The following is a 27,624-nucleotide window of genomic DNA, read 5'->3' as shown; positions in this document are numbered from 1 at the left end:
TAACGTGTAAATATTTTCTCCCATTCAGTAGGATGTCTTTTAAATCTACTTACATCACCTTTAATTGTGTGAAAGTTTTTCATTTTTATTATTTTTCAAAAGATTTTATTTTTGTGTAGAACTGGGGTGCAGGCCAGAGGTGAGAGGATTCACCAGAGACAGAGTGGGGAGCAGAACAGGCGGATCTACTGAAATACACTGTTGAGGGAAGCAGCAGGCGAGATGGGAGAGGTCTGCTGGGCCATGTAGTCAGCTCCCTGGCTGGGGATCAAACTCAGGCCATAGCAGTGACAGTCCTGAAACTTAACCCCTAGGCCACCATGGAGGCCTCCAAAAACATCTATAGAAATAAGACCTTCAACCCTAAAATTTATAGAAGAAAAATCATTGGCAATATATTTCATAACATCAATGATTAAGATATTTTTATTTTTAAATTAAATTATTTTTATTGAGGTAATGTTTTACAGCACTATAAATGTTTCAGGTGTATAGTTATGTCCACACCTCTTCATATGTATGTTACCTCACCACAATCACCACCATCATATAATTTTTTAACCCCAAATTTAATTTTAATAATGACTGTATAGGTACGTGTTTTTTAAAGATATATAATTCTTTGAGGCTTATAAAAAGCCAGAATCCGCCAAACAGCAGTTATGTTCCCGCTAAATGATCACATCTCAGCAGGGGACATTTTCCCCAGTCTCCGTCTGTGCCCAGAGCTGTGCTAAATAATTGCGCCAAGTCATCTCAACTTCATCCTCATCTGCTAGAGACGCAATTGCGGCTCCGAGGGCGGCTGTCTCAGAGCCCCTTGCCAGCAGGGGGCAGCCTTGAGATGGGAGCCAGGCTAGGTGAGGCCGCGGTTCTCAAAGGAAGGTCCTCAGAGGCAGCAGCGGTCCCCTGGGAACTTGCTGGCCATGCAAGCTCAGAAGCCGGCCCTACTGGCCCGGAAACCCGGGACTGCAAGCAGCAGCTAGATGGACACTAAAGCTTTGTCACTGGACGTCGCTAGACGGTCCGGCTCCCTCCTCTCGGAGAGCCAGGGCCTTCCCTCGCCTGCTGCAGTGACTGGACCCGCCTGTGCTGGACCCAGACCAGAGCCCATGGAGGTGCCACCCTGTGCCAGGGGACGGCCCTCCTCTTTGCCACTCCCATCTGCCCGCAGGACAGCTGCCGGGTGCCCAGCGAGAGCTGGTGCTCCCTCCAAGGTGGTGCGTGGCCCCCAGCGGGGGGGCCTGTGAGTGCTGGAGACAGAGGGCAGTAGGAGGCCAAATGTGAGTCAGAGAGGCAGGCGGCAAGTCGGGGCGACTTCTGTGCTAGAAGGGGAAGAGGCTGGCTTCCAAAGGTTTAGGGAAGGGGTTCTGGGTCCGGAGGAAGGAGCAGGTGGGGTCAGGTAGGACGTTTCTGGCCCAGCCACAGGTGCTCCCAGCGTGACTTGGAAACAGTAGTTGAGGTGACTGCCCTGAGATCCGGTGGCCCCTCAGCACTGGGGCCCTTGTAGGGCTGGGATGTCTGCTGGAGGCTCCTGTTGGCCTGTCCCCAGAAAGGAGGAAGGCCCTGCTCTGCAGGGGAGCCTAGGGCCTGCTGAGACAGAGACCCAGGCCACAGTGAGCCACCTGGGAACTGGCCCTGTCCCTGGGTCACTTAGGGGTCTTATAGGACGGGCAACGCGATCCCTAGGACGGTCCCTTCTCGACCACATTCGCTCAGGTCTTCACCCCACTTGGTGACAGTGCTCATCCCCCTACCCACACTATCCTCATTAATCCCATTTTGTTCCCATGGGAATTATGACACGAATAAACATTCCTTTGGCACTAGGCTCAGGACCCCCAGTCTTCCAAGCTCCTCCCTCACCAGGCCCCCACTCCCCCTCCAGCCAGACTGCAGTGACAGCCACAGACCAGGTGTGGGGGCAGCTCCCCGCTCCCCGCTTTGAGAGGGGGGCCAGGACAGCGTTGGCTGCTCAGGGAGGTCTCTGCGTCCCTGTGCCGGATTCTGTCACTGATGTCTGATCCGGAGCCAGCTGGTGGGTATCTGCATTTGCCATCTAGGAAATAAACGGGGAAAGTACCAAGCCTGTGAGTGTCAGAACTTGCCAGAGCCGAGCTCTAGCTGGTAGAAAGCTCGGCTGACTTGTGCAGGTTGTACTAGAGGCATCCCCGCTGGGAGGTGGGGTCCTCACCTGTGCTTTAGCTTAAAAGGGACTTATACTGAGACTCAACCTCAGGCACACGCCAAAAGGGTAAGAGAGGGTTTATTTACAAAAAGGGGAAATGAAGAAATTAATAACTCAGGGAGAAAGAAAGAGATAAATTGGTGAATGTGTCCTGCAGTTCTGCTGAGCTGGAAGCCCAACAGCACGCTGAACGCCGGCGAAAAACCCCCAGGGCCCCCCCAGGCCCCCATGTCTGGTTACACCAAGCCTGGCTCTTGACTCCACCCTCGGTTCCCAGCATCCTCCCTGCGGTGGTGACGGCGTTATGGGATTTGTAGTCCTTGGTGCCTTGGGTCTCTTGGGTCTGGGGTGGGGGTGGGGGTGGGGTCCAGAAGACCTGTTTTTGTGGTGTTCATTCAGGACATCCTTTCTTCCCAACAATTGGACCCCAAATCCTGCTCTGCAGAGTCTCCCCTCCACCCTTCCAGGCCTCCACCCACCTGTGCGGCGAGGGTGGGTGAGCAGAGGGCCTCAGGCAGTCCCCGCCAGACCCCCTTTGTCAGTCTGTGTCTCCCTTGAAGGTGGCTGCTCCCCAGAGCTCGGGCTGCCTGTGGGCTCCACTCGTATGTGATGCTGGGGTGGATGCTCTGGTGCTTCAGGCTAATGGTGATGCTAATGCGGCCTCTCTGGGCCTGGCCTCCCCAGGGGCACTGCCAGGAGCCAGGGGAGGAGCCTCTGCTCTTGGGCTCATCCCCCCCTGTCCTCCCTTGGCCTGTCTCTCCCTCCTGTCCTCTAACGGGGGAGGGGAGACCTTGTCCCCTTCTAGCCATTGCTCTGCCCTTCTTCCTTTCATTTATCAGCAAACCCTCAGAGTTCTCCTCAGAAGGACCTTCAGGGAGGAGGAGCCATGTTCTCACGGGGCCTGGGCGAGGGTGAGGGCAGACACAAGAGAGAGCTGGAAGTCCGAATCAATAGAGCTGGTGCTGATGGGTGATGAGGAGAAGGCGCAGCAAAGAATGAGTTGGCAGGGCCACCAGAGCTGGATACGTGACAAGCTGTTCATGGTGAGTGTGTTGAAGGCCAGCCTGTGGGCATCCAGAAAGCAGCGTGCAGAGGCAGGGCTGGGGTGGAGCCTGGGTGCTGCAGGCTGAGGGATGGGGAGACCCTGGGGAGGACCAGGGAGGGAGAACCTGAGCGTGCAAGGGAGGGCAGGGGGTTAGGCCCAGCACGGAGAGATTTATTTGAGGGATGAGGCAGAGGAGGGGTAGGCAAGGAGCCTGGGAAGGTTTATAAATAGCCCATGGGGACCAGCTGGCCCGGAGCCCCACTGGGGCTGACTGAGCCCTCACTGGGAAAACCAGGCAGCCTGCTCCAGGCTTCGAGTGTCCAGTGAGCCTCTGCCTCACAGGTGCCCCGTGTGCGCGTGTCCTGACTGGTGGATGCTGGGACGGGGGGTGGGGAGGGAGTCGGGGGTGTATCTACTTCCCGCGGTTGCCGTAACAAAGTGATTGGGTGACTGAAACCACAGAGATTTATTTTCTCACAGTTCTGGGGGCTGGACATCCAAGAGCAAGTGTGAGCAGCCTTGTTTCTCCCGAGACTGTGGTCCTGGCAAGCAGATGCATCTTCCCAGGTGTCATCACCTCTGTGGTATGTCTGTGCCCCAGTCTTGTCTCCTTGGAAGGACTCCAGGCACACTGGATTGGGTCCCGTCCTGAGAACCTCATTTGATCTTAATTACCTTTTTTTTTTTTTAAAGATTTATGTATTTGTACAAGAAATGGGGTACAGGCCAGAGGTGTGGGAGGTGAGAGGATTCACCAGAGGCAGAGTGGGGAACAGAACAGGTGGATTGACTGAAATACACTGCTGAGGGGAGCAGTGGACAAGGCAGGAGAGGCCTGCTGTGCCATATGAGTCAGCTCCCTGTCCCGGGATCAAACTCATACTGTAGTGGCTGCGGATAGCTTCATAGTGCTGCAACTTAACCCCATGTGCAACCAGGGGCTGAGTGAGCCGTCCCTGAGAAGTTACCTTTTTTAAAGACTCTCTCCAAATCTAGCCACACTAACAGGTTATGAATTGAGCAGATGTCTTTCAGCTTTGCCATCCTTAAAGGTGCGACTTTTGGCCTCCAGATGACTTCAGGGTCCATTGTGGCTGCTAGAGCTCCAGCTGTCACAGCTATATTCCAGGGGTAAAAATGGCCCTTGTCAGCTGTCTTTTTTTTTTTTTTTTTAAACAGGACAAGTATTTGCCCATGCTTCACTACAAGGAAGTTCTTTGTTTCTTTTTTAGATTTATTTTTATTTATTTATGCATACAAGGACTGGGGTGTAGGCTAAAAGTGCAGGGGGGTGGATGAGAGGATTCACCAGAAACAAAGTGGGGAGCAGAACAGGCAGATCTACTAAAAGACACTGCTGAAGGGAGCAGCGGGCGAGAGAGGAGAGGTCTGCTGCGCAGTGCAGGTCAGCTCCCTGGCTGGGATCAAACTCAGGCCACAGTAGCTGGCGATAGCTTGATAGCGCTGAGACTTTAACCCCTGCGCCACTAGGGAGGCCCCTGTCTGTCCTTCTTTAAAGAATTTCCTTAATGGGCCTCTCCGGTGGCGCAGCGGTTGAGCGCTGGGTTGCGAAGCTGCCCGTGGCCTCTGCGGCGCCGGTTCGATCCCCGGCTGCTCCCCGGCCACCAGAGGAGGGTCCCACATGGCGCGCAGACCTCTCCTGCCGCCCGCTGCTCCCCTCAGCAGTGAACTTAGGTCCTTCTGCCTGCTCTGCTCCCCGCTCTGGCTCTGGTGAATTCTCTCACCCTCCTGCGCTTCTGACTGTACCCAGTGCTTGTACAAATAAATAAATAAATAAACAAATAATAAATCTTTAAAAAAAAAAAAAAAGAATTTCCTTATTTATTCCACTCAGCAGTTTCTACTCAATGGCATTCCTTATCCCTATTTGGGAAATACAGTCATTTAGCTGGATACATGCTGTGTACATGGTCAGTTGTAAAAAGAAACTAGGATCTGTCCAAGAAGAAAGAGGGAGAGAGGGGCCTCCCTGGTGGCGCAAGGGGCCAAGTCTCAGCACTATGAAGCTATTTGCAGCCACTGCAGCACGAGTTTGATCTCTGGCCAGGGAGCTACCCACATGGCGCAGCAGACCTCACCTGCTCCTCCCCTCAGCAGTGTATTTCAGTAGATCTGCACATTCTGCTCCCCACTCTGTCTCTGGTGACGTCTCTCACCCTCCCTCCCGCACCTCTGGCCTGTACCCCAGCTCTTGTATGCATAAATAAATAAATCTTTAAAAAACAAAAAGAGGGAGAGAGAATGAGCATTGGGTGGTGTGATACTGTGATTTATTTATTTTTTTTAAAGCTTCCAGATGAAGCTGGCAAGTGGGGTGTAAGCCAGAGGTGTGGGGGGGAGGGAGTGGTGAGCGGATTCACCAGAGAGAGTAGGGAGCAGAACAGGCGGATCTACTGAAGTACACGGCAGCGGGGCGAGGCAGGAGAGGTCTGCGGTGCCATGTAAGTTTCTCCCTGGCCGTCTGGGGATTGAACTCGCGCTGCATTGGCTGTTGATAGCTTGATAGCGCTGTCTTTAACCCCTGTACCACCAGAGAGGCCCAAATCAAAGTCCTTATTCTAGGATCATGACATCTTTGAGCCAACAGAGGCCTCTTCCATTCTGTTGCTCCAGGTAACGCTGTGTGTAAAAGTAGGCGTGTTGACCCTACCAAGTCTCCTTGAAGATGAGGGCCTGGAAGTCGAGCAGGCCTGGATTTATGAAAGATTACAATTCTGGGTGCCCGATTCCCAATCTAGGTATAGAGGTGTGAAGAGTAGTGTCCAACCCACACCTCTGTGCTCGGCTCCACTCTTGACCTGTGCTGACAGGGACGGGCCTTGAGGTCCCAGTCAAAGTGGCCTGGGCCTCGCTGCAGGAGCTGCCTCTCCGTGTAGGTCCTTGCCAGGGGGCCTGGGGGTGGGCCTGGGTCTGCTGCGCCGTCCCTGCCTCCCTTACTCGGATACCTCAAGGTCACGGTGGAGGGCTGACCTCCAGTAGATTCCCACAGAATCGGCTGAACTCCACCCCCACCCGCCTCCGTGACCTCCCGTGTCTCTGTGTTGGTGGTTTGTGTGGTTTGGTGAAGCCGGGCCACAGGGGCAGGCAAAGTAAACTAAAGGGGAAATGAGACATCCCACACAGGCGGCTCTGGGGGATAGGGCAGCGGCTGGCCCGGGGGTTCAAGGGGCCTCCACAGTTCCCAGGCCTGGAGCACAGGCCATGGAGGCCAGACCCCCAGCCGGGCCCTGATGACAGGGCTCACACCTGACTCCACACCAGGGGACCTTGACCCCCAGCCCGAGAGACCTGGCTGCTCTAGTTTGGGTTCCCTGAGCAGCAGACCTTGAGGCAGACTTCGGTGAAGTCATCTAAGATGTGATTGCAGGGAGCGTGGGCCGGGGAGGGAGACAGAGCGAGGAGAGAGCATAGCAGAATGGATGTGTTACGGCTATGGGAAACTGGGGTTCCGCCCTGCTGGGGACCCTCAGGAGACCATGGGGTATGCCTCAGCCTTGGCCACCGGGGCTGGAAGCTCTGGGGTGTTACTTATCTGCTTTTTAGCTTGGTTTTCTTGAGATGTAATTCCCATGCTATACAGTTCACTTGTTCAAAATGTACAATGTTGGGCCTCCCTAGTGGCACAACGGGTTAAGTCTCAGCACTGTGAAGCTATGGGCAGCCACTGCAGCACGAGTTCGATCCCCGGCCTGGGAGCTACCCACATGGCGGAGCAGACCTCTCCTGTCTCCCCGCTGCTCCCCTCAGCAGTGGATTTCAGTCTGCTTGTTCTGCTCCCCACTCTGTCTCTGGTGAATCCTCTCACTGCCCCCTCTCCATATCACTGGCCTGTACCCCAGTTCTTGTATGCACAATAAATCTTTAAAGAAAAATTCAAAATGTACAATGTTCTGGCTTCTGGCATAGTCATGGGTATTTGCCGCCATCACCATAGACAGCTGAGGAGATTTTTGTCATCTTGAAAAGAAACCTCACACCATTTTATCACCCCTAATCCACCAGCACCACAGCCTAACAACCACTAGTCAACCCCCTCGACCTGTGCAGGCTGCCCGTCCTGCATACTTCAGGAGTGGAATCACATGGCAAGTGGACCTAAGGGACTGGCTGCCTTCACCTGTGCTTTTTGAGGAGGACGTTGCATTGTTTCCACCTCTGGACTCTCGGGAGCCAAGCAGCTAGAAAAGTCGTATGCAGGTTTTCATTTTTTTTAGGTCTGTGCAAGCGGTGGCTGGAGTGTCAGTGGTGACTCTGTGTTTAAACATCGGGAGAACTGCCACATGGTTTTCCACAGTGACCGCAGCATTTTACAGACCAGCCAGCAGTGTACGAGACCATGAGTTACCTACTGATGCACAACCAATGACTCCAAAACTTAAAACATTGGTCATATCACACCATTTTTGAGAATCAGGAATCCAGGAGAAGCCGGACTGGATGATTCTGACTCAGGACCTCTCATGAGACTGGAATCATCTGGAAGCTTGGCGGGGGCTGGCGGGTGTGCTTCCAATGTGGCTGACTCACTTGCCTGACACGTTGGTGCTGGTTGTTGGCAGGAGGCCTTCCTTCTTGTCACCAACACCTGCCTGGGGGCTGCTTGAGTGTCCTCATAACGTGGCGGCTGGCGTCCACCAAGAGCTGGTGATCCCAAGCAGAATGAGGCAGACGTCGCCATGAGTCTGTGAGCTCAGGCTGGAGGTCATGCTCTGAGGTACATGGCTCAGTCCTGTCGATGTGGGAGGGAGCGGCGCCGGGCCTTGATTCCAGGATGCAGGGACCATTGGTGCCATCCTGAAGCTGCCTACTGCATGGGCTTTACCCACCTGCTTCTGTCCCCAGGAGGTTGCTTCTGGCTGTTAAACCCTGGCACTTTTGGGCCTAAATCAGAATACATCGAAGACACAGTCTTGCTGAAAGGATGCCGTCAGGCAGAGAACGCGAGCTTCAGGGACCCGTCCACATGTATGAGCCAGATTTGCTGACGTCTGTGGGAAACCTGGCGGGAGCTGACCTGGCCAGGCCCAGTGGGCAACCCCATCCCACATCAGCTCTCCCATGTCCTCCTTTCTCGCTGAGGGCCCCGCCACCCCAACACCGGTGCGGATGTCAATGGCTGTCTCCTCCCCTTGCTGTTACCCGTCCTGCGGTTAGAATTTGTTCTAGTTCTTATCTGCTTCTTCCTTCCTTGCTCAAGAGCTGCTTCAGCAGATTTCCCAGGGCTGCTTTAACTACTTCTTACTTGATTTTCTTTCTTGTTTTATGATTGCAAAAGCAATACACGTTAATGGAAATACAAACCACACAAAAATGTATTTCTTAGAAAGTGGAAGTCCTTGGTGACTCTACTGTCCAGTTGAAATGACCCCTGTTGCCTGTTGACATCTGTTCTTCAATGATTTTCTGGTCAGTAATTCACATACCTGGGATCCAACCCTCCCCCATGCTGTGTTCTTACTGGTTTTCCTTGACAGCATATCTGGCTTGGACGCTATTCCAGGTCAGCACATGTGGCTCAGCCCCCATATGCCACCCCCTGCACTGCACTCTAGCAGTTACTCTGCATACACCCCAGGATGGGGCTAGCAGGTGCCTCGGGGGTCCTGTGTCCCCTCCCCTTGACCTGACCCTGATTTCAACCCAGCTCTGGAGGAAGGGTCTCTACCCCTGGCACCCTCTATTTTCTGCCCCGGGACCTCTCTGCCCTCTCACTCAGCCCTCTGGACATGCACGCAAACACACCCGGCCTTGCTGGGCACCAGCTGCCTGGGAGGTCAGCTGGTCCTGCCTTTTGGTCCTTCAGGGGTGTGTCTGTGGGACACTCTTCTTTCAGGACCGAGACAAAATTGGGGTTGTGTCCAATTTTTCATGACTACAAATAATCAGTGTCCTTTCATACTTACCTCTCTATATTTGAGCTACTATCTCTAAATTTCTAGAGGTGGGCCTCCCTGGTGGCCTAGGGGTTAAGTCTCAGCCCTGTCACCACTATGGCCTGAGTTCGATCCCCAGCCAGGGAGCTGACCCACACGGTGCAGCAGACTTCTCCTGTCTCCCCGCTGCTCCCCTCAGCAGTGTGTTTCAGTAGATCTGCCTGTTCTGTTCCCCACTCTGTCTCTGGTTGAGTCCTCTCACCCCCCCCCCCCCACGCTGACCTACACTCCAGTTCCATGTAAAAAAAAAAAATTCTCGAGGTAAAGTGGCAGGGCCAGATACACATCAATATTTGGTAGCTATTGCCACACCTGCACTTAGGAAACGCTGTCGTTCCCACCGCGGTGAGGGCGCCTGCCTCCCTCCACCTGGGGGACTAGCGCAGTGAGCAGAGTGTCTGCGGAGAAGGCTGGGGCGCCAGAGAGCGGGGGCACTGAGTGGGTGCAGGGGGATCTTCAAAGGGTGGGTGGTGACGGAAGTTAGTTATGTACTGGGTGGGGGGCCGACCCAAGGAGTAAAGAGGCGTGTTTCCCTCGGAAGGGGTGGGCAGATACTGATGTCAGGACGCGTTTGGGGATATCTCTGGATACTGTCACAATAAATATTGACATGTGTATCTATACTCGTATATTTGTTTATACAAGCCATGCTTTGCTCAGTGGAATTTGGGTCACCAGGCATGATGTGGACCCAGCAGGCCGCCCCCACAGCCCGGGGTTCCCACAGGATCCTGTAGCTCAGCCCCACGTGACTGTCCACGCACGGATCCCTGGCTCTGCTCAGGACCTGGGAGCAGCACCCCTGAGGTGTGAGCACACCTGGCACCCAGACCTGGGCCTCTGAATACCACTCTCCACCTAACAGGAAGCAGAGCCCCTGGAAAATGCCTTATCCCAGGCTGGCGCAGGGAAACTTGAGGCACCTGGACCATCGCGTTGTGCCGGGACATGCAGAGAGGACATTCATGACGAGGACACGTGGCAAGGACCCAGGAGCCGGCTCGGAGGGGGACCCGCCTGCCAAAGCTGGGGCAGTTTAAACCACATACATGGTGATAATGCACGTTATCATCCAAATAAAAAAATCCTGAGTCCACGTGGATCTGAACAATAAATAGTGAGAGGAGAAAATTTTCCGTCCAGCACCCCGCCAGCTAATAAATGAAGGAACGACAGAATCACCCTCTGGCAACTCTCCTGGTAATAATCACTCCACCCCGGGGTCCTATATGATGCCAACATTCCTGAGGACCAGTTGATGGGAATCAGGATATTTACATAGTCTCACGCACCTATGACTCCCCAGAGGGACAGTAATCACTCTCCAGAGGACACCTGGCAGGACCACCTGAGCCAGAGGAATGAAGTTCCTGTCTTCAGTGTTGGGACAGACCAAAGCCACGCAAGGGCACGTCGCCTGGGTGTGACATTCTGTAACCCAGAACGACCACCAGCAACAGCAGACAGACCTGACAGAGAAGCCTGTATCTTAAAACATGTCAGTGCTGTGATATGTGCCCGGGTCTGTTCTGGATCCAGCACCAGGCAGAAGGCGCCAGGGTCTGAGGTTGTGCTGGCAGCCACACCTCCACGGCAGTTCCACAGTGGGTGGCTGTGCCATGTGCTGTGGCTCTGTCCATGCGATGTGAGAGAGGGTCCCCACTGGCAGGAAATACCTACTGAAGTGTCCAGGAGCCTGGGCTGCAGGCCAGCTAACTACTCTCAAGTGGTTGAGGGCCAGAATGGCTTGGGGTCATTCTTGCAGACTTTTTCTGGAATGTGTTCCCAGTAGTCTATTAGAATGATCCCTTTTAATCCTCACAGCAACCACCCTGGGATGGTCACCACCTCTTGGTGGGGTGCATGAGAGAGGTTATGCCCCGGAGTAGCCCCAGGTCACACGGGCAGCTGGGGCAGCGAGCCTTCAGCAGGACTGCCCTGTCCTTTTAGGTCATCCAGCAAGGCAGGGGGTCAGATGAGAGACAGGCTTTGCAGGGGCAGTGGGTGTGAGCCATGCCCCTCTGAGAGGTGGGAGGAACTGAAATAGCCTGTAAGTGTTCAGGGTGGGGGCCGGGCCCCCCACATGAGGAGCATGATGAGGGCCTTGGTACAGGATCCCCTGTGTGCCCTAGTGACTGGGAGGGGCCGGCCTGGGCAAGGTTGCCCTTCCACCCAGCCTCACCAGCACGGGGTTAGGGGGGTTGGTGGACAGCGGGGGAGCGGGTAAGTGGAGAGGACAGTGGGCTGTGACCCCTCATTCCTCACACTGGCCTGAGGAACTCGGGTCATGGTGAAGAGTCTGATAGTTGGGGTGACAAAATGGCAGCAATTCGAGGGGACCTCAGGTGGTCCGGGAAGTAGACTAGCTGGAGGTGGTGGTGAGCGCCTCTATGTGTGGGTTCCCCCTCACCAGGCTTTCATCCAGGCTCAGCCTGACCTGGAGGATGGCTAAGGAGAGGCCTTGACCTGAGAAACAAGCCCCAGGATTGACAAGGAGCAGCCTTTTCAAATGAAAGTGTTTCGACATACTTAATTACCATGCGAGCAAGTGTGGACTGTTGAACACATTTTTTTTAAAGGTTGATTTGTGCATACAAGAACTGGGGTACAGGCCAGAGGTGCAGGGGATGAGAAGATTCACCAGAGACAGAGTGGGGAGCAGAACAGGCAGATTGACTGAAATCCACTGCTGAGGGGAGCAGCGGGCAGGACAGGAGAGGTCTGCTGCGCCATGTGGGTAGCTCCCTGACCGGGGATCAAACTCATGCTGCAGCGGCTGCGGATAGCTTCATAGGTTGCATCTAAACCTCTTGAGCCACCAGGGAGGCCCTGTTGAACACATTTTTTAAACTGAAAGCAAAAAAAATCCCCCCCTCCTTCTGCCCATGAACACCCCCCCAGACAGCACCATTAACGTCAGTCTGGTCTCACAGGGACATGGCAGCCCCTCCCGCAGGGCTGCCCAGCAGCCGTCTCCTTTCATCTGCCCCAGGAAGTGAGGAAAATAAGGGAGGAGAAGAGGAGGGGCCGCCCAGGCCTCCGGCTTAGCCTCCCCCCCCCCCCCCCCCCCCGCAAGTCCTTTCTTCGAGCCCCCCTCACTGCAGAGGAGGCCTTGTCCTTCCTGCTCCGCAGAGACCTCTGCGCAGGGAAAGAGCGGGGCTGGGTTCTCAGGGGCCTCTGCTTCGGCCCTCAGGGTTGGGATCCCTTCCTGTGGTGGAGCAGGCCTGGCCAGCTGCCATTCTGCCCTAATAAAGGCCTGCTCCTTGCGCTCTCTCCTGCGCTCACTCCCGGCGCCACCACACAAACACACTTGAGAGCCTTCTGGAAACACGCGTGGCTGGAAGGCAGACCCCTGGTGAGACCCCCTCGGGGGACGTTGGATCTGGCCTGGTCCCCTTCTTGCTCCTCTATGTTATTTTCTCTTGCTGCCTGGATGGAAAATGTGAACACTCACTGCCTTCTGGTTCAGAAAATGTACCCAGCTTTGGAGACATGTGTCCCGTCTGCTCCCGTTCATTTGAAAAAGAGTTAAGTGCCAGAGTTAAGTGCCGGCTAAGTGCTTCTGGGTTCTCTGCATTTCCTTTCCTTTCTTCCTCACAGCAGCCTTATGAAATAGCCTGTGGTCACCCCGTTACATAGAGAAGGAAACTGAGGCAGAGAAGCAACAGCCCGAGGACCCCCAACAGCTCAAGGACAAAGATAAGGAAATTGCTGCCTCTGGAAGCTCACAGGGCCCCTTGCAAGGCACCAAGCCCTCACTGGGAAATGCCTGAATTTTTACCCAAAGTTCCAGAGTAACTGGGCACTTGGGGGCCTGGCATGTCCCCACAGAGTAGCTGTCCCCCAGGGGGCCACCCACTGGCAGTGCCACCCACAAGTGGTTTGGGGACTGTTAAGAGCAGGAAGGTGGGGCTGTCCTTGGAGGAAACACAGGGTGGGCTTCAGAAGGAGATCCAGGACAAGGGTGTCCCCCCAAAACCTAGTCTCTGCAGGGGTAAATACTCCCAGGGACTTTTTTGGGGTGAAGACTAGACTCTGGAAATTAGACCCTCTTTGGAAATGGGCGAGCGAGGTCAGGGTTGAGTAGAGGCAGGACGCGCTCACTGCAAGGAACTCAACTCGAGCCTCAGCCTCCGTTCCTACTCGCCCTGCATCTCGGGCCGTTACCTGGCATCTCAGACTGGCCGCTCCCTAGTGTTTAATTTTGTCATAGTCTCTGTCCAAGGCAGATGGGAGGCGTGACCCCGAGTCTCTACGTGAGAACAAGCTGTTTATAAGTTTGGTAGTTTTTGTCCAAATGGACCAAGAAGTGTTTAAACTTTCAGTTCCCAGATGTGGGTTCCCCCTAAGAGTATGAGCTGCTTCTGCATTTTAAAAAATCTGGACTCTCTTGTCTTCCCTAAAGATACATGTTCTCTGTGACATCTTTTTTTCCAGAAAGATGTCGTCAACTTTGGGAGCTGCTGGGACAACAAGCCACCCCAACTCTGGACTCCACGGTGCCGGCTTGGCGCCAGCCCCTCTCTCTGACGCTGCTGTGTTTGAAGAGGCCTGGAGCCTGGGTGCAGGGGTGGCAGGGATGTGTGTGCTTGGTCCTGGCTGTTTGGCTGTCTTCCAGGAGCTGTGGGTGCCTGCCCTGGCTGGGAGTCACCTTCCTCCTTTCAGAAGGCTCCGACTTACCTGCCGGTCTATGCAGAATGGGCTCTGGGTGGGGGGGACCCGGCATCAGAATCTTGCCCAGGGCAGGGGTCCGGCAAGGGCCTACAGAATGCAGTGCCAGCCTGGGACATGTGTCCAGGGGACACAAGCCATACCACCTGGCCTTCCAGCTGCAAACTTGGAGCCATAGCTCCCACCACACAAGCTCCTGGTCCTCGAGAGACCAGCTGTCCTTCAGGAAAGCCTGCCTGGATTAGCCACTGCCAATTTTCACATTTGCAAACCAAGATCCTTACCCCCGAGTCCCCCATTGCTTTGGACTAAAGTAGACACAGATGTTGGCGTGACTAGTGAGCGCCTGAGCCCTCAGACACGGGTCATCAGCAGGAGGTCAGGCACTTGGGTTTGGAGTTCACAAAAGGGAAGATGCCCGGAGGAACCCCTGTAACGCATCCAAGCCTGGCTTGAGAGCTCGAAGATTGTGTGGATGGGCAGGTGCCCGGGACACTGCGGGTTTCCAGTAACACCGCGCCCACTGCCGATGGCACAAGGGACATCCCAACTCGGGACTAGATACCCCCAAGCTTTTGCTCGCCTCCCTGTGTGACCTGAGCTTGTCCTCCCTTCAGCAGTGGAGGTCGGGGTATTGGTGAGTCCCTAAGAGGAGGAGCTGACTCTCCAGGTCCCAGGCCCTGCCTGAGAGACTGGGATGGCTCAGAACAAGGCCACATGGCCCTCAGGCACCCAGGGGTTGGAGAGTTAACTCCAAAAAGCCCTGTCTGCAGCAGGAGAGGCAGAGGCAGAGGCGACAGTCCCCGGAGGCCTCTTCAGTTACTGGTCCCTGAGGCCCAGCTGTAGGACCCAGGGCTGCCCGCACTATGGCCAGGCTCTGCACACTGAGGGTTTTTCTTCTTCCCATTGAGATGTGCCTCTTTGTCTTGCCTCTGCAGGGAAGGTGGTGAGGGGTTCTAGGTGAACTGTGGATGTTCCAGGGGCTGCTGCCGGGGTCTGGCGAAGACCAGGCTTGGTGCATCTGCCCTCGCAGGCTCTCCGGAGTAACCAGGGTGAGGTTATGGAACTGTTCACCTAGCCCCGCCCTAAGAGCCACACACAAGCTCCAGGACCCGGGAGGTGTCCCAGCCGCTCCCGCAGGCCCGGTAATGCTCTCCCAGCATGTCTGCCATTGTGCAGAGCTGGGCCCTGGTCTGGTTAGATGCCCACTAGCCAAACCGGGTGCGCTGACTCCCAGCCTCAGCCCTGGGGTGTCCCCGGGGGCCATGGGCCTGCTCAGCTTGTCTCAGGATGGAGCAGGGAGGCAGCAGGATGACATCTGTGGGGATGGAACTGGCTGTGGTGGCCTCGAGTGCAGGCCCAGACGCAGGGCACCCAGGTCGCCTGGTGCAAGGATGGCAAGCGCCACCATGGCCACCAGTCTGCTCCTTTGGGGGGGCCACACCTGCGGCTTGACATGGTCTTTGATTGCTCTTAATGCCGGAGCGATGCAGCCAACTTTTGGGATTTCTGAGTGGCAGGAGCTGCCCTGCCTTGTGAGGCGGAAATGGATCCTCCACAACCTTTCCAGGCTCTGAGCAACTCCAGAGGGCACTGTGGCCTTTGGGCCGTGCAGAGTATGGTCAGAGAGGTGTGTGTGTGTCCTAGTGAAGGAGGTAGAGATGGATGAGTTAGTCACAGGCTGGAAGCTGCAACCCCAGCGCAGGGTGCTCCCCAGCCAGGCTGCCTGCCGCTCATCTGATCAACAGCAACTTCAGTCCTCAAGCCCCCGCCTTGCGCTCACTCACTGAGTAATGAGCCCTCCAGGCCATCCCCACCAAGGGCTTGGGGGACATTGCCCTGGCACTTCCTGCAACCCCCTCTGTGCTTGAGGCTGTTTATTCTTGGAGTTCCTGGGAAGAAGAGGGTCCAGCTTCCAGTCCCAGACCAAATGCTGACTCACTCACGTGGAGGGGGAGGAGCAGGGAAATCGGGGCCATGAAGGTCTCCCCTCCAGCGGACACTAAAGGGTGCTGTCCCACCCCGTGTTCTTGAGTGCTGGCTGCCAGCACCGCACAAAGGTGGTGACCATGGTGAGCAGAGTCTGCAAGACGGGAGCGAGACCAGGGAGGCAGAGTCTCTTTCTGGAGACCTGCAGCTCCCCAGCAGCCTTTCTGGGTCCTGGGGTTGTGAGTGCTTAAGCCCTTCCAGTGCTTCTCAAGTGTGAATCTGGGGTCTGGGGCTCCCTGAGAGGCTGAAGGTTCTGGGCCGTACCCAGTGTAAAGATCACACCCTGAAAGAGGTCCAGGGGCCGCAGAGAGAGGGGAGACTCTCAGGCAAGCTGCAGGTGAATAACCTCCACCCCAGAGCTGGGGACAGGAGGGAACAGAGGGGGGAGGGTCCCGGCACCCTCCCTAGTCCCTCCCTGTGGCTCCCTCTTGGGCAGGTGGGCGGAGGTAAGGGTTGGGTATTTGGGGGTGAGGGAATAGACTTGAAGGGGCCACCCGGAGACCAGGAGGCCAAGCTGGGGGTAGGTCGGCCAGGGCTGGACCTTGGTGCTTCTCTTGCAGACAGGCGGTTTCCCGCCGGCAGAGTGAGCTGACGGGGTCGGGAGACGGCAGCGCTGGGAGGGGACCGGAGGGGACGGCGGCGCCACAGAGCCCGGACAGGGGACAGGGACGGAGGACACGGACTGGGGGCACAGAGGCCGCAGGGCAAGCGGGGAGCCGGTGTCCGCGGCTCGCGGTGGAGGGAGAGGGACGAGTCCCTGGGGCGCCTGGGAGGGGACCAGGGACCCTCTGGGCTCGCGGACTTTGAGGGGCTGGGGGGGGCGGAGGGGGGCTGGGGGAGGGGGGGCTGGAGGGGCACGAGGGCGGCGCAACCTGAGCGCCCCGCATGGGGCTCCGCTCTGCGCTCCGCGTGGCCACCTGTGCCCGGGCGGTGGCGAGGCTGGGGGGCGGGGGGGGGGTTGGGGGGCGGGGGGGGTTGGGGGGCGGGGGGCGGGGGACGGCGCTGGGAGCTCGGGGAAACACTCCGCTCGCCCGGGACGCGGCGGGAGGGGGACGCGCGTCGGGCGGGCGGGCTGCGGGGGCGGCCCCCGCGGGCGCGGGCGGCAGGCGGGGCGTCGGGGCGTCGGGGCGTCGGGGCGGGCGGCGGGTCGGTCCCCAGTGCGCCCGCGGCTGCCCGTGGTCGAGGCTGATGGTAGGTGGCGGCGGGGCGGCGGGGCAGGGTTTCCCCGGGGCGTCCCGTCTCTCCACGCTGGGGGTTCGCGCCCGCGTTATTGCCTCTAGAACCTTGCCGGGCTTTGGGGTCCCGGGCGGCGACCGCTCCCCAAGCCTAGGGAGACCCCCTGGAACGGTTCCCGGCTCCTCCGCTCCCCTCCCGGCACCGCAGGGTTGGGGGGCCGCACGAACGCTTGAGTAAATGAAAATGCCCCGTGACCCCAATATTCCCCAGACTCGGGAGTGAGGTGTGGGAGAGCCAGGGACGCGGGGGGGGGGGGGGATTCTGGGTGGAGTCTTCGATGAGGAGAAGACGCTGGGGATTAAGAATCCTTGGGGTCTGGGAGAGGGAAGGACCTGGAAACAAAAGCTGAGCGGGGGTGCGCAGGTGAGTGGTCCCCAACCCGCCTTGAGAAGAGGAGACCGAGAACTGAAGAAACAGGGGGGAGGTGGTGGGCGGGGCGGGGCGGGGTCCAAGCGGGCTCTTGGGGCGGTGGGCTTGGGGGGTGGCCAGGGAGCCTGCAGGGCTGCCGCTTGGGGCAGCTCCCGCCTTTGGGGCCCAGGCCACTGCCAGTGGAATCCCCTCTCAGCCCTGCCTGTCTCCCCGGGACTGTTTCTGCTTCTCCACCTGGGAAGTAAGGATCTTGGTCCTATAGATTGAAATTGAGCAATTTGAGGGGACTGTACACACCCCTGACATCTTCACATGTAGACTCTCATTTAATCTTTTATTTTTTATTTATTTATTTTTATATAGAGAGGCATGTTTTTTATTTATTTATTTGTTTGTTTGTTTGTTTGTTTGTTTTGTTTATACAAGCACTGGGTACAGTGAGAAGCGCGGGAGGGTGAGAGAATTCACCAGAGCCAGAGCGGGGAGCAGAGCAGGCAGAAGGACCGAAGGACACTGCTGAGGGGAGCAGCGGGCGGCAGGAGAGGTCTGCGCGCCATGCGGGACCCTCCTCCGGTGGCCGGGGAGCAGCCGGGGATCGAACCGGCGCCGCAGAGGCTGCGGGCAGCTTCGCAACCCAGCGCTCCACCGCTGCGCCACCGGGGAGGCCCTCTCATTTAATCTTATGGACACCCCCCTTTTACAGATGGGGAGACTGAGGCACATGGAGGGACCGACGCAGAGTGTGGCAGAGCCAGCATGTAACCCCAGGCCAGTCTGTTTGGACTGACTCTTTATCCACTAAATCTAAAGTGGGTGAGGGAGGGGGAGCCTGACCGCGGGGTCCCCCACACTCAGTGTCAATATCCCGACTTCCAGAAGCTCAACTAACAGCAAACAGACCAACCAGCTTTCGTGTCAGCAGTACAGGTTTTAACCCTACACCGGCCCCCCCACTTCGTTTGATGCTCCCGAGGCCCTTCTGGGTGTCAGCCAGGCCGTGTTAATCCCTTTTGTGGATGAAACGCCCTGATCCCCAATAAGGTAACAGCCACAGCGGTGACAACGCGAATGGTCACAAGGTGGAGATGGAAGGGCTGCGCCTGCATCCAGGCAGCTGTCTCAGAGACCCTGTGATACTTGACCTTAGGTCCATGTCCCAGCTGTCCCTCCCAGGTCACGGGCCGTGCAGGGCGAGACCCCAGCGGGGACGGCTGACGGCAAAGCCCTTGCGGAGGGAACTGACATTTACTCACAGGTTTCTATAGATTCTGATGTTAGAAACTGACATTTTATCATTCTTTTTTTAAAAAAAAGATTTATCTATTTATGCATACAAGAATTGGGGTACAGGCCAGAGGCGTGGGGGTGAGAGGATTCACCAGAGACAGAGCAGGGAGCAGAACAGGCAGATGCTGAGGGGAGCAGCGAGCCAGGAGAGGTCTGCTGTGCCATGTGGGTAGCTTCCTGGCCGGGGATCGAGCTTGGGCTGCGGACAGCTTCATAGGTTGTGTCTTAACCCCTTGCGCCACCAGGGAGGCCCCATTTTATCATTCTTAAGATGTAATCTTTCCATCTCTGAAACCGTAATCATTGTTACGATGGTGGCGGGGTTTTCCTTCTCACGGCACATAGAGTGACGGTCCCGGAGGTGTCGATGGCAGCTTGGTTAGTGCATCATGACAGAGCCAGGCCTCCGCAGGTGATTTTTCCAGGTGTCTCTCTCTTCTGTTCCACAGGCTCCTCTCTGCCTCAATTGCTCTGACCTCCCCGGAGATCTGCCCCCGGAGGGTGCAAGGATCCTGGTGTCCTGCAATGTCAGTAGGGAGGAGTTGAACCTGACAGACGAGAAGCTGAGACTCTATCACCTGGGGCCCCAGCAGACAGACCTGTTTGTGCCCATGTGTGCCACGTACCTGCTGATCTTCATGGTGGGTGCGGTGGGCAACGGGCTGACCTGCATGGTCATCCTTCGCTACAAGACCATGCGCACGCCCACCAACTACTACCTCTTCAGCCTGGCCGTGTCGGACCTGCTGGTACTGCTCATGGGCATGCCCCTGGAACTGTACGAGATGTGGCGCAACTACCCCTTCCTGCTGGGCGCCAGTGGCTGCTACTTCCGCACGCTGCTCTTCGAGACAGTCTGCCTGGCCTCGGTGCTCAATGTCACAGCCCTCAGCGTGGAGCGCTATGTGGCCGTGGTGCACCCACTGCAGGCCCGGTCCCTGGTGACACGGGCCCATGTGCGCCGCGTGCTTGGGGCCATTTGGGGCCTCGCTGTGCTGTGCTCGCTGCCCAACACCAGCCTGCATGGCATCAAGCAGCTGGAGGTGCCCTGCTGGGGCGTGGTGCCCGACTCGGCCATATGCACTGTGGTGCGCCCACTAGTCCTCTACAAGCTGGTGGTGCAGATCACGGCACTGCTCTTCTTCTGCCTGCCCATGGCCACCATCAGTGTGCTCTACCTGCTCATCGGGCTGCAGCTGCGGCGGGAGAGGGAGCTACTGCTCAGGCAGGAGCCCAGGGCCCGGGCTCGGGCCAGCGACACCCGCAAGCTCCAGCAGCTGCAGAATCAGGGCCACACGCAAGTGACCAAGATGCTGTGTAAGTGCTGCTGCTGGGGAGAGGGGCTGAGCCAGGCACTGGGGGTGAGGCGGGGCTTCCGGGACCTGCGGGAAGGGTCTAAGCACCTGGGTTTCTGATGGAGGCTCTATGCGAGGCTTGGAGTCACTGTGTGTGTGTTTGTGTGTGTGTGTACAAGCCTGTGTGTGCATGCTTGCATACCCTTTTAGGTTACCTCGGGAGAAACTCACACCAAAGGTTAATATTCATGGGTCAGGGAAGAAATGGATCTGTAATTTATAGGGACCAGTGCAAAGTGAAAATTTGGCATCCTTTTTCACTGTATTATTTCATTGAGGTACCAGTGGTTCACAATGCTGTAAATAGCTTGATGGTGTAGGCACACATCTCTTCAGATGTTGCAACACCACATCTACCACCAAATCACCCATAGCCCACACGGTAGACCACCAGGCCCTCAACAAAACATTAAGAATGTCAAGACAGCAACAGCAGAGTAGTAAACCAAGCCCAAGGCCCTTCTACACGTGGACCCTGCGTCAACACAGACGTGGCAGGCCCACGAAGCCAGCCCTGCTCATGGGGCAGAGCCACAGATAGTGCGGGGCATGTGGCTGGGCTCCAGGATGACAGAACAGGAACCTGGACCCTCCAGATCTCACACCTTGCTCTTAAGCCTGTCTCAGCCCAGTCTGTCCCTGCAGCAGCCTGAGGCACGGGCAGGGGCACAGCGCTCCCCGCTCCTGCTTGCTGCCCTCCTCCCTCAGTGACTGTTGAAAAGCCCCAGAGGAGGATTCTGATTGGTGGGCTTAGGTCATGGCCCACTCCCGGCAGAGTGGCAGGAGGCCGATGTGTGCAGTCCCCATGGAACCACGTGGTGGGATCCTGAATACTGGGGGGAGCAGCAAAGTCCCCAGAAGAAGGGGAGCAGGATGCTGGAAAGTCAAAATAATGAATTCCTCCATGCTGTCTGTGGCCCCGAGAGGGCCACAGGATGGCCGCTGACTGAAAGAGAGAGGCTCATCAGGAGGCGTGCCTGCGAGGGTCAAGTCTGTGTGCAGAGCAGAGAGGACCGGGGCTGGAGTGCGTATTGCGGCAGGCCAGGGCATGCCCAGCTGGGTCAAGATTCTGGATCTTACTGTGTCCCAGACCTGATTCAGATCCTGGGGAAGCAAGACAAACTGATGCTCAGCAAATCACTGATGCCCTTCCCTCCTCTGCCTGGCCCCAGCTGACGCCCAGTCAGGAAGGTGGGGTGAGCCAGGGCAGGACAGATCTTGGGCAAAGCCCTGGAGAAGAACTAACTGCGGGTCCCTCATCCCACTCTTCTCACCCCCCTAGAACAGTGTTTCAGGGCCTGGGGTCACTTGTGCAGGACTGGACCCCAGAGCTTGGGGCCGTGAAGTCTGTTCCTCAGCCCCTCGCCCCGCCCCAAGTCTGCTCAGCTCGGTCAGCTTTCCCCCTGGGAAGGTGGGGTGTTTCCTTAAGGCCACCTTTCCTGCTGGCCTGGGGCTTGGGCTGTCTTCCCTCCCCCACCTCTACCTTTTCTGAGGGCCTGCTGTGCACCTGCTGGGTGCTGGGGATGTCCCAAGCAACTCCTGAATGAAACCCAGGCGACAAGTGTGGAGAGCCCCTGGGATGTGATGGGATGACACCACTGGAGAAGGTGGCTTTTGAGGCGCAGGACACAAAAGTCACAGCAGGCTGGTGGCTGAGACCCCAGGAAGGCCAGGCTCGGTAGACCAGGGCTGGGGAAGCTCTGGAGAGGGCCTGGCCAGTCCCTCTTGCCATTTTCTGGGGTAGAGAGGGACCTCAGTAAAGGGGAGTTAACGCTGGCGGGATATTCAGAGGGGCCTTGGAGGGGCTGGGCCTGAGGAGTCATGGGGGGGGGCCAAGGCAGGCTTAGCTTCGGGGGGGTCTTTGTCTTGCTCTCTGGCCCCCTAAACCCCCTGTTTTACTCTGGGAGCATGGGCCCTGTTGTGTTTCTCTCTGCTTATGTATCAGTGTGCATAGCCCCTGGGGGGACCTGTATCTGTGCCCTGCTGGGGCTCAGCAGTCACAGCTGAGTCCACACAGAGATCAGCCTGGCCCAGCTGACCGTGACCCGGGCTGGGTACCAATGGCAATGGTGAGAGCAGAGCATCTTAAAGGGACGTGGGCAGGGCAGGCAAACTTCCAGAACTTCCAGATGGCCACTGGGAGTGGGTGTCCCGTGGAGTAGGAGAAGACAGACGGAAGCCGGGTGGAGGCAGCGGGGTGGGCTGTGCGGGTACTGACCCCCTTCTCTGCCCGCAGTTGTGCTGGTCGTGGTGTTTGGGATCTGCTGGGCCCCGTTCCACATCGATCGCCTCATGTGGAGCTTCTTGCCCCACCAGACCGACGACCAGCAGCTGGCCCTCGCCTACCATTACGTGCACGTCGTCTCCGGAGTCTTCTTCTACCTGAGCTCGGCTGCCAACCCCGTGCTCTACAGCCTCATGTCCAGCCGCTTCCGGGAGACCTTCCAGGAAGCCCTGTGCTTGGGAAGCCGGTGCCGCCGCCACAGGCCCCACCGCAGCTCCCACAGCCTCAGCCGGGTGGCCACGGGCAGCACCCTGTGTGACTTGGGCTCCCCAAGCAACAGGATCCACCCCCTGGCTGAGAATGGGGGCGCGGCGGGGCAGCAAGAGATGGACCCCTCCTGAGAGGGCTTTGAGGTGGCTTCACCTGGAGAGCACAGTTTGGGGCCACACCTGCCAGAGAAGAGCGATGCTTCATGATGCCCCTTTGTGCCTGTCCCACTTCAGCCTAGAGACATACCAGCATTTCACTGACCCCCCCCCCACACCGGAGGGACAGAAAGCTGCTGCCTGGCCTCCGCACCCCCAAACCCCAGTTAAAGACTTTCCCCTGCAAAGCATGGCAGCTGGTCACTGACACAGCAACCCTCCGTCTGGGGACAACCCACCCCCCCCATGCCACCGCTAGCTTCTGAAATATTTCCAAGGGGCCCTGCCTTCCCTTCCCATTTCTTCTTTTTTAAAAATATTTTATTTTTGTGTAGAAGAACTGGGGTGCAGGCCAGGGGTGTGGGGGTGAGAGCATTTAGCAGAGACAAAGTGGGGAGCAGAGCAGGTGGATTTACTAAAATGCATTGCTAAGGGGAGCGGCAGGCAAGACAGGAGCGGTCTGCTGCCCCTGGGGATCAGCTCCCTGGCCAGGGAGGGAATGCAGGCCGCCAGGATAGACTGTTGTGGTGACAATGCTGAGACTTAACCTCTAGGCCACCAGGGAGCCCAGTCATTCCTTCGCGAGCTGTGTGCGTTCTAGTCCTTGCTCTCAGCTGCACCCGGGACCCCTCCTTGGCCCCTGTGATGCACATTCTGTTCCAGCATCTCCACCTGGAGGAGCTGCTGGCTGGGGGCGGGGGGCATGTGCCAGGCATCCAGGGACCAGGTTCCTGTCCCAGCCCTGCTGCCACCATCTGGCCCTCTGGCAGCAAACCAGCCGCTTTCCAGCCCCGTTTGCAAACTGAAAGGGGCCCTGACATTCTGCAGTGTCACACTTGGCACCTTGGTTGCGGTTTTCTGTGCGTGTGCAACGGTGTGGCTCGTAACAAAACCCACTAATACTCTCAGACTACCAATGCAGAAACGACTGTACATCCTCACCACTCCCCAACGCCTGCCCCGTCCCTGACCTCCTGTGTCCCCATCCCGAGCCCCAGAGCCACTCAAGGAGCTTCTGTGCTTGTCCCAGTACAGGTGGGGTTGGGCACCCGTGTGGGCCCACATGTGAGCAGAGGCCCCGCCTGCCTGCCTCCTTCCTCGCCCCCAGACTGGCCTGCTCTGGGGGCAAGAGACACCGGCCAACCAAGGGCAAAGGAGTGACCTTGGAGGGACAGTTCTGCTTGGGGCTCAATGAGGTGGGACAAGGACAAGAGAATCCTGAAGTGGAGCCACATTCTGAACCCCTGTGGGCTCGGGCAGGACTCAGAGGCTTGGACTTGTCCTGCCACATCCCTGGACCTGGTCCTCCTCCTCCAGGACACCACAGGAGGAAGCCTGGCTTCCCTGGCAGAGAGCTTGGGGCCCTGGTGAGCTGGCACCCGAGTTCTGCACACCTGCAGCTGTAGCCCAGGCCCAAGGCTCCCTGTCTGCCAAGTGGGGGAGCCCGTGCAGGTTGCAGGTAGTGGCCTGGAGCTTTGAAATTCAATTACAAAAACAAATGCTCATTGTCGAAAATTTGGAAAGTACAAATAAAAAAAAAAATGAAAAGGATTTTTTAAAATTAAAAACCTAGGGCCTCCTCAGTGGCGCAGCAGTTGAGCGCTGGGTTGCAAAGCTGCCCGCAGCCTTTGCAGCGCTCGTTCGATCCCCGGCCGCCAGGCGAGGGTCCCACATGGTGTGCAGACCTTGCCTGCCGATCCCGCCGCTCCCACCGCTCCCCTCAGCAGTGTTTTTCATCAGTCTGCCTGTTCTGTTCCCCGCTCTAGCGCTGGTGAATCCTCTCACCCTCCCTGTACCCAGTGCTTGTATAAATAAATAAATAAATAAATAAATAAATAAATAAATAAATAAATAAATCTTAAAAAAAAAAAAATTAAAAACCTCCCTTGCCAGGGCCTGGGGGAGGGAAGGGAGAGCTGTTTCTATGGTACAGCTTCAGGTTTGCAGGATGGAAGAGGGCTGGAGCTGGTTACACGGCCTGTGAATACACTCGCAGAGCGATGACCCTACAATAAATGGCGAGGACGGTACATTTGTGTTGTGTGTATTTTACCACCTTTAAAAAATAGAAATGGTTAAGTCTAAGGGGAAAAACAAAGAAAAAACATCCCTAGTTTTGCTCCCTGTCTGTAGGGCGGAAGGGAATTCTTTGGAGAAAGGAGCCGTGAGAAGAGGCTGTCAGAGGGGCCGGCTCCCAGGGACTTTGGGGTAACGTGGAGGGAGTGGCCAGGGCCCACACGTCAGGCTGGGCCCGTAGTTCCGTGGGACACTCTGAAGTGAGTTACACTCTCAGGGAACTTTGCTTATCGTTTCGGACAGGAAGGACTGTGTTTGGGGACGCAGACTACCCCCGGCCTCGGCCCGGCACGCATTCACACGCTGACGCCCGCACGACCATGGAACCACCTACGAGGCATCTCTCAGACCGTGCTCCTGAGTGTAAGCGCCCTGGATTCTGGAAAGCGTCTCACAACAAGTCGGCAGGCGGGCCCCATTGTCACAGGCACTGGTTACCATGGCAAATGGACACACAGTCTTCTCCTGAGTCCCCGGGCTGCTCCCTGGCCTGGAGTGCCCCAAGCTACTTGAGTGTCTGGTTCATCCAAAGCTCAAGTGACCTCTCCACCCGACTGCGGTCACCCACATCTCCCTACTTCCCGTCTGCTCCACTCATGCCATCATCCTGGGAAATGTGGACTCCCTCTGGGGGTCCCGGGGTCCACTCTGATCTTTCCCACAGCTCTGGGGGCCCCTCCTGCACCCTGGCCTCTTGGTCCTTGGGTTAACTCTTCACTCCCAGCACCTCCAAGAGTTTCCCCATTTCTGCAAGTGTGAACCCTTGTATTTATTTTTTCAATGATGACATTTCTTTTTTATGTCCTATGTATTTCTATAGGTCTATCTGTCTGTCTATCATCTATTTTTCCCCTGACTGGATGTGAACTCTTGACCATAGCTGCCTCCTTCCTGCTGCCACCTTCATCCTCTTCTAGCTGTCCAGATTCTTTTTTTTTATGCATACAAGAGCTGGGGTGCAGGCCAGAGGTGCGGGGGGTGAGAGGACTCACCAGAGACAGAGTAGGGAGCAGAACAGGTAGACTGACTGAAATACACTGCTGAGGGGAGCACCGGGAGACAGGAGAGGTCTGCTGTGCCATGTGGGTAGCTCCCTGGCCAGGGATCTAACTCTTGCTGCAGTGGCTATGGATAGCGTCACAGTGCTGAGACTTAACCCATTGCGCCACCAGGGAGGCCCCTGTCCATCAGTGTCTTTGAGTTTTCATCTCCTTTTGGGGCCTAGATCCCACGGTCCGTCACACACAACCCTCAGCACCAGCATTTCCCAGGCCCAGGTGAACATCCTGGTATCCTCCATTCTTGCCTTCTAATGCGTCCACCAGGTTTTCCTCGTCCCAAGTTACCCCCGCAGTGAGGAGCTTCCTGCATGCGCACTGCTTCCCACTGTGGCGGGCCCCTCATGGGTGACTCCTGGTGGCAGATCAAGCCCAGTTCCCCACTACAGAAGCTGAAAGGCTCGGGACACGCCACCGAGAGTCCGCTGTCTGGCCCTGACTTGCACTCAGCCAGAGAACAATCCAAGGAGAACACCTAGCCAGACGCGGCAGCCCAAGGCCCAGGCGCAGGGGCGGGCAGGGTGGGCAGCAGTGCCGACAGCTGCATCCATCGAGGCAACTCTTGGGGTTCGTGGCTGCCCCAACTTTCTTGGTTTCTGCCTAGTTTTTTTTTCTGTCAGTTTTTCCAACCTTCCTGTGGATATTCTGAGCTCCCTGAGGTTTTTTCTGCCAGGCTTTTGCTGCTATTTGCAACCAAGACCCTCAGCAGATCCATCCCTTTACTGGCTTAAAGGTTACCATTCTGTTCGTTCAGCTAGAGGGTATCTTCACACATTCCTAAGGTGAGCAGATATTATCATTACTATTTTTTTTAAGATTTATTTGTTTATGCATACAAGAGCTGGGGCACAGGCCAGAAATGCAGGGTGTGTGTGTGTGTGTGTGTGTGTGTGTGAAAGGATCCACCAGAGACAGAGTGAGGAACAGAACAGGCAAATTGACCAAAATACACTGCTGAGGGGAGTAATGGGCAAGACAGGAGAGGTCTGCCTCACTATGTGGGTTTCTCCCTGGCTGGCCAGGAATCAAACTCATGCTGCAGAGGCTGCAGGTAGCTTCATAGTGCAGTGCTTAACCCTTTGTGCCACTGTTATAGAGCAACCCCGATATTAAACGGGTTCCTGGCTGTGGGTCCTCACCCGCGCGCTTTAAAGGGACTTATGAATACTCCACTACAGACACACACAAAAGGTTAATAAAAGGTTTATTTACAAGAGAAAAGGAAATAAGGAAAATGTACAACTCAGGGAGAAAATAGGGAAATAAAGTCTTTAATGCGTCCTACCCGATCCGACGACCTGGAAACCCAAAGTCACTCTCAGAGCTGGCCGGACGCTGCGAGCTGGCAGAGAGCCCAAAAATGGAGAGCCCCCCCAAAGCCCATGTGTCTGCCTTTTGTATCCACCTGGCTGCTTAACCCCACCCTCAGGTCCCAGTCACCTTCCCTTTGGTGGTGATGGGATTTGGAGTTCCCAGTGTCTTTGGCTTTGACCTGGGGTGGGGGTGGAGTCCACATATGGAATTTGCTTTGGGACATCCTTTTCCCCCTAACACCACCAGGGAGGCCTTATCATTAATTTTTCAAAACCAAAACTATAGTCTGTAATAATAGTAATCATTTTCCTTATCTCTTGCTCACACTTACTATTTTTTATTATTTGTATTTTTTATCTATTATGTGTACAAGAGCTTGGGTGCAAGCCAGAGATGCAGGGGGTGAGAGGATTCACCAGAGACAGAGTGGGGA

The 27,624-nt window shown here is 56.5% G+C and overlaps 1 protein-coding gene across 1 annotated transcript in view; it reads left to right on the top strand.

Moving 5' to 3' along the window:
* NMUR1 (neuromedin U receptor 1) overlaps positions 1–22,719 on the top strand; it is a gene marked incomplete at both ends in the record, with an annotated part of 34,559 nt that extends 11,840 nt beyond the window's left edge. Inside the window, 2 exons of the mRNA XM_084227968.1 lie at positions 19,189–20,056; positions 22,331–22,719. Coding sequence (XP_084084094.1) covers positions 19,189–20,056; positions 22,331–22,719 — 1,257 coding nt within the window. The remainder of the gene's footprint in view (positions 1–19,188; positions 20,057–22,330) is intronic.
* Between the last annotated feature and the right edge of the window lie 4,905 nt (positions 22,720–27,624).

Source organism: Talpa europaea (genome assembly GCF_964194135.1).
Source record: "Talpa europaea genome assembly, chromosome: 1".
In the NCBI taxonomy this organism is placed as follows: Eukaryota; Metazoa; Chordata; class Mammalia; order Eulipotyphla; family Talpidae; genus Talpa; species Talpa europaea.
Note: the sequence above shows the minus strand (reverse complement) of the source record. Positions and strands in the feature narration are given on the sequence as shown.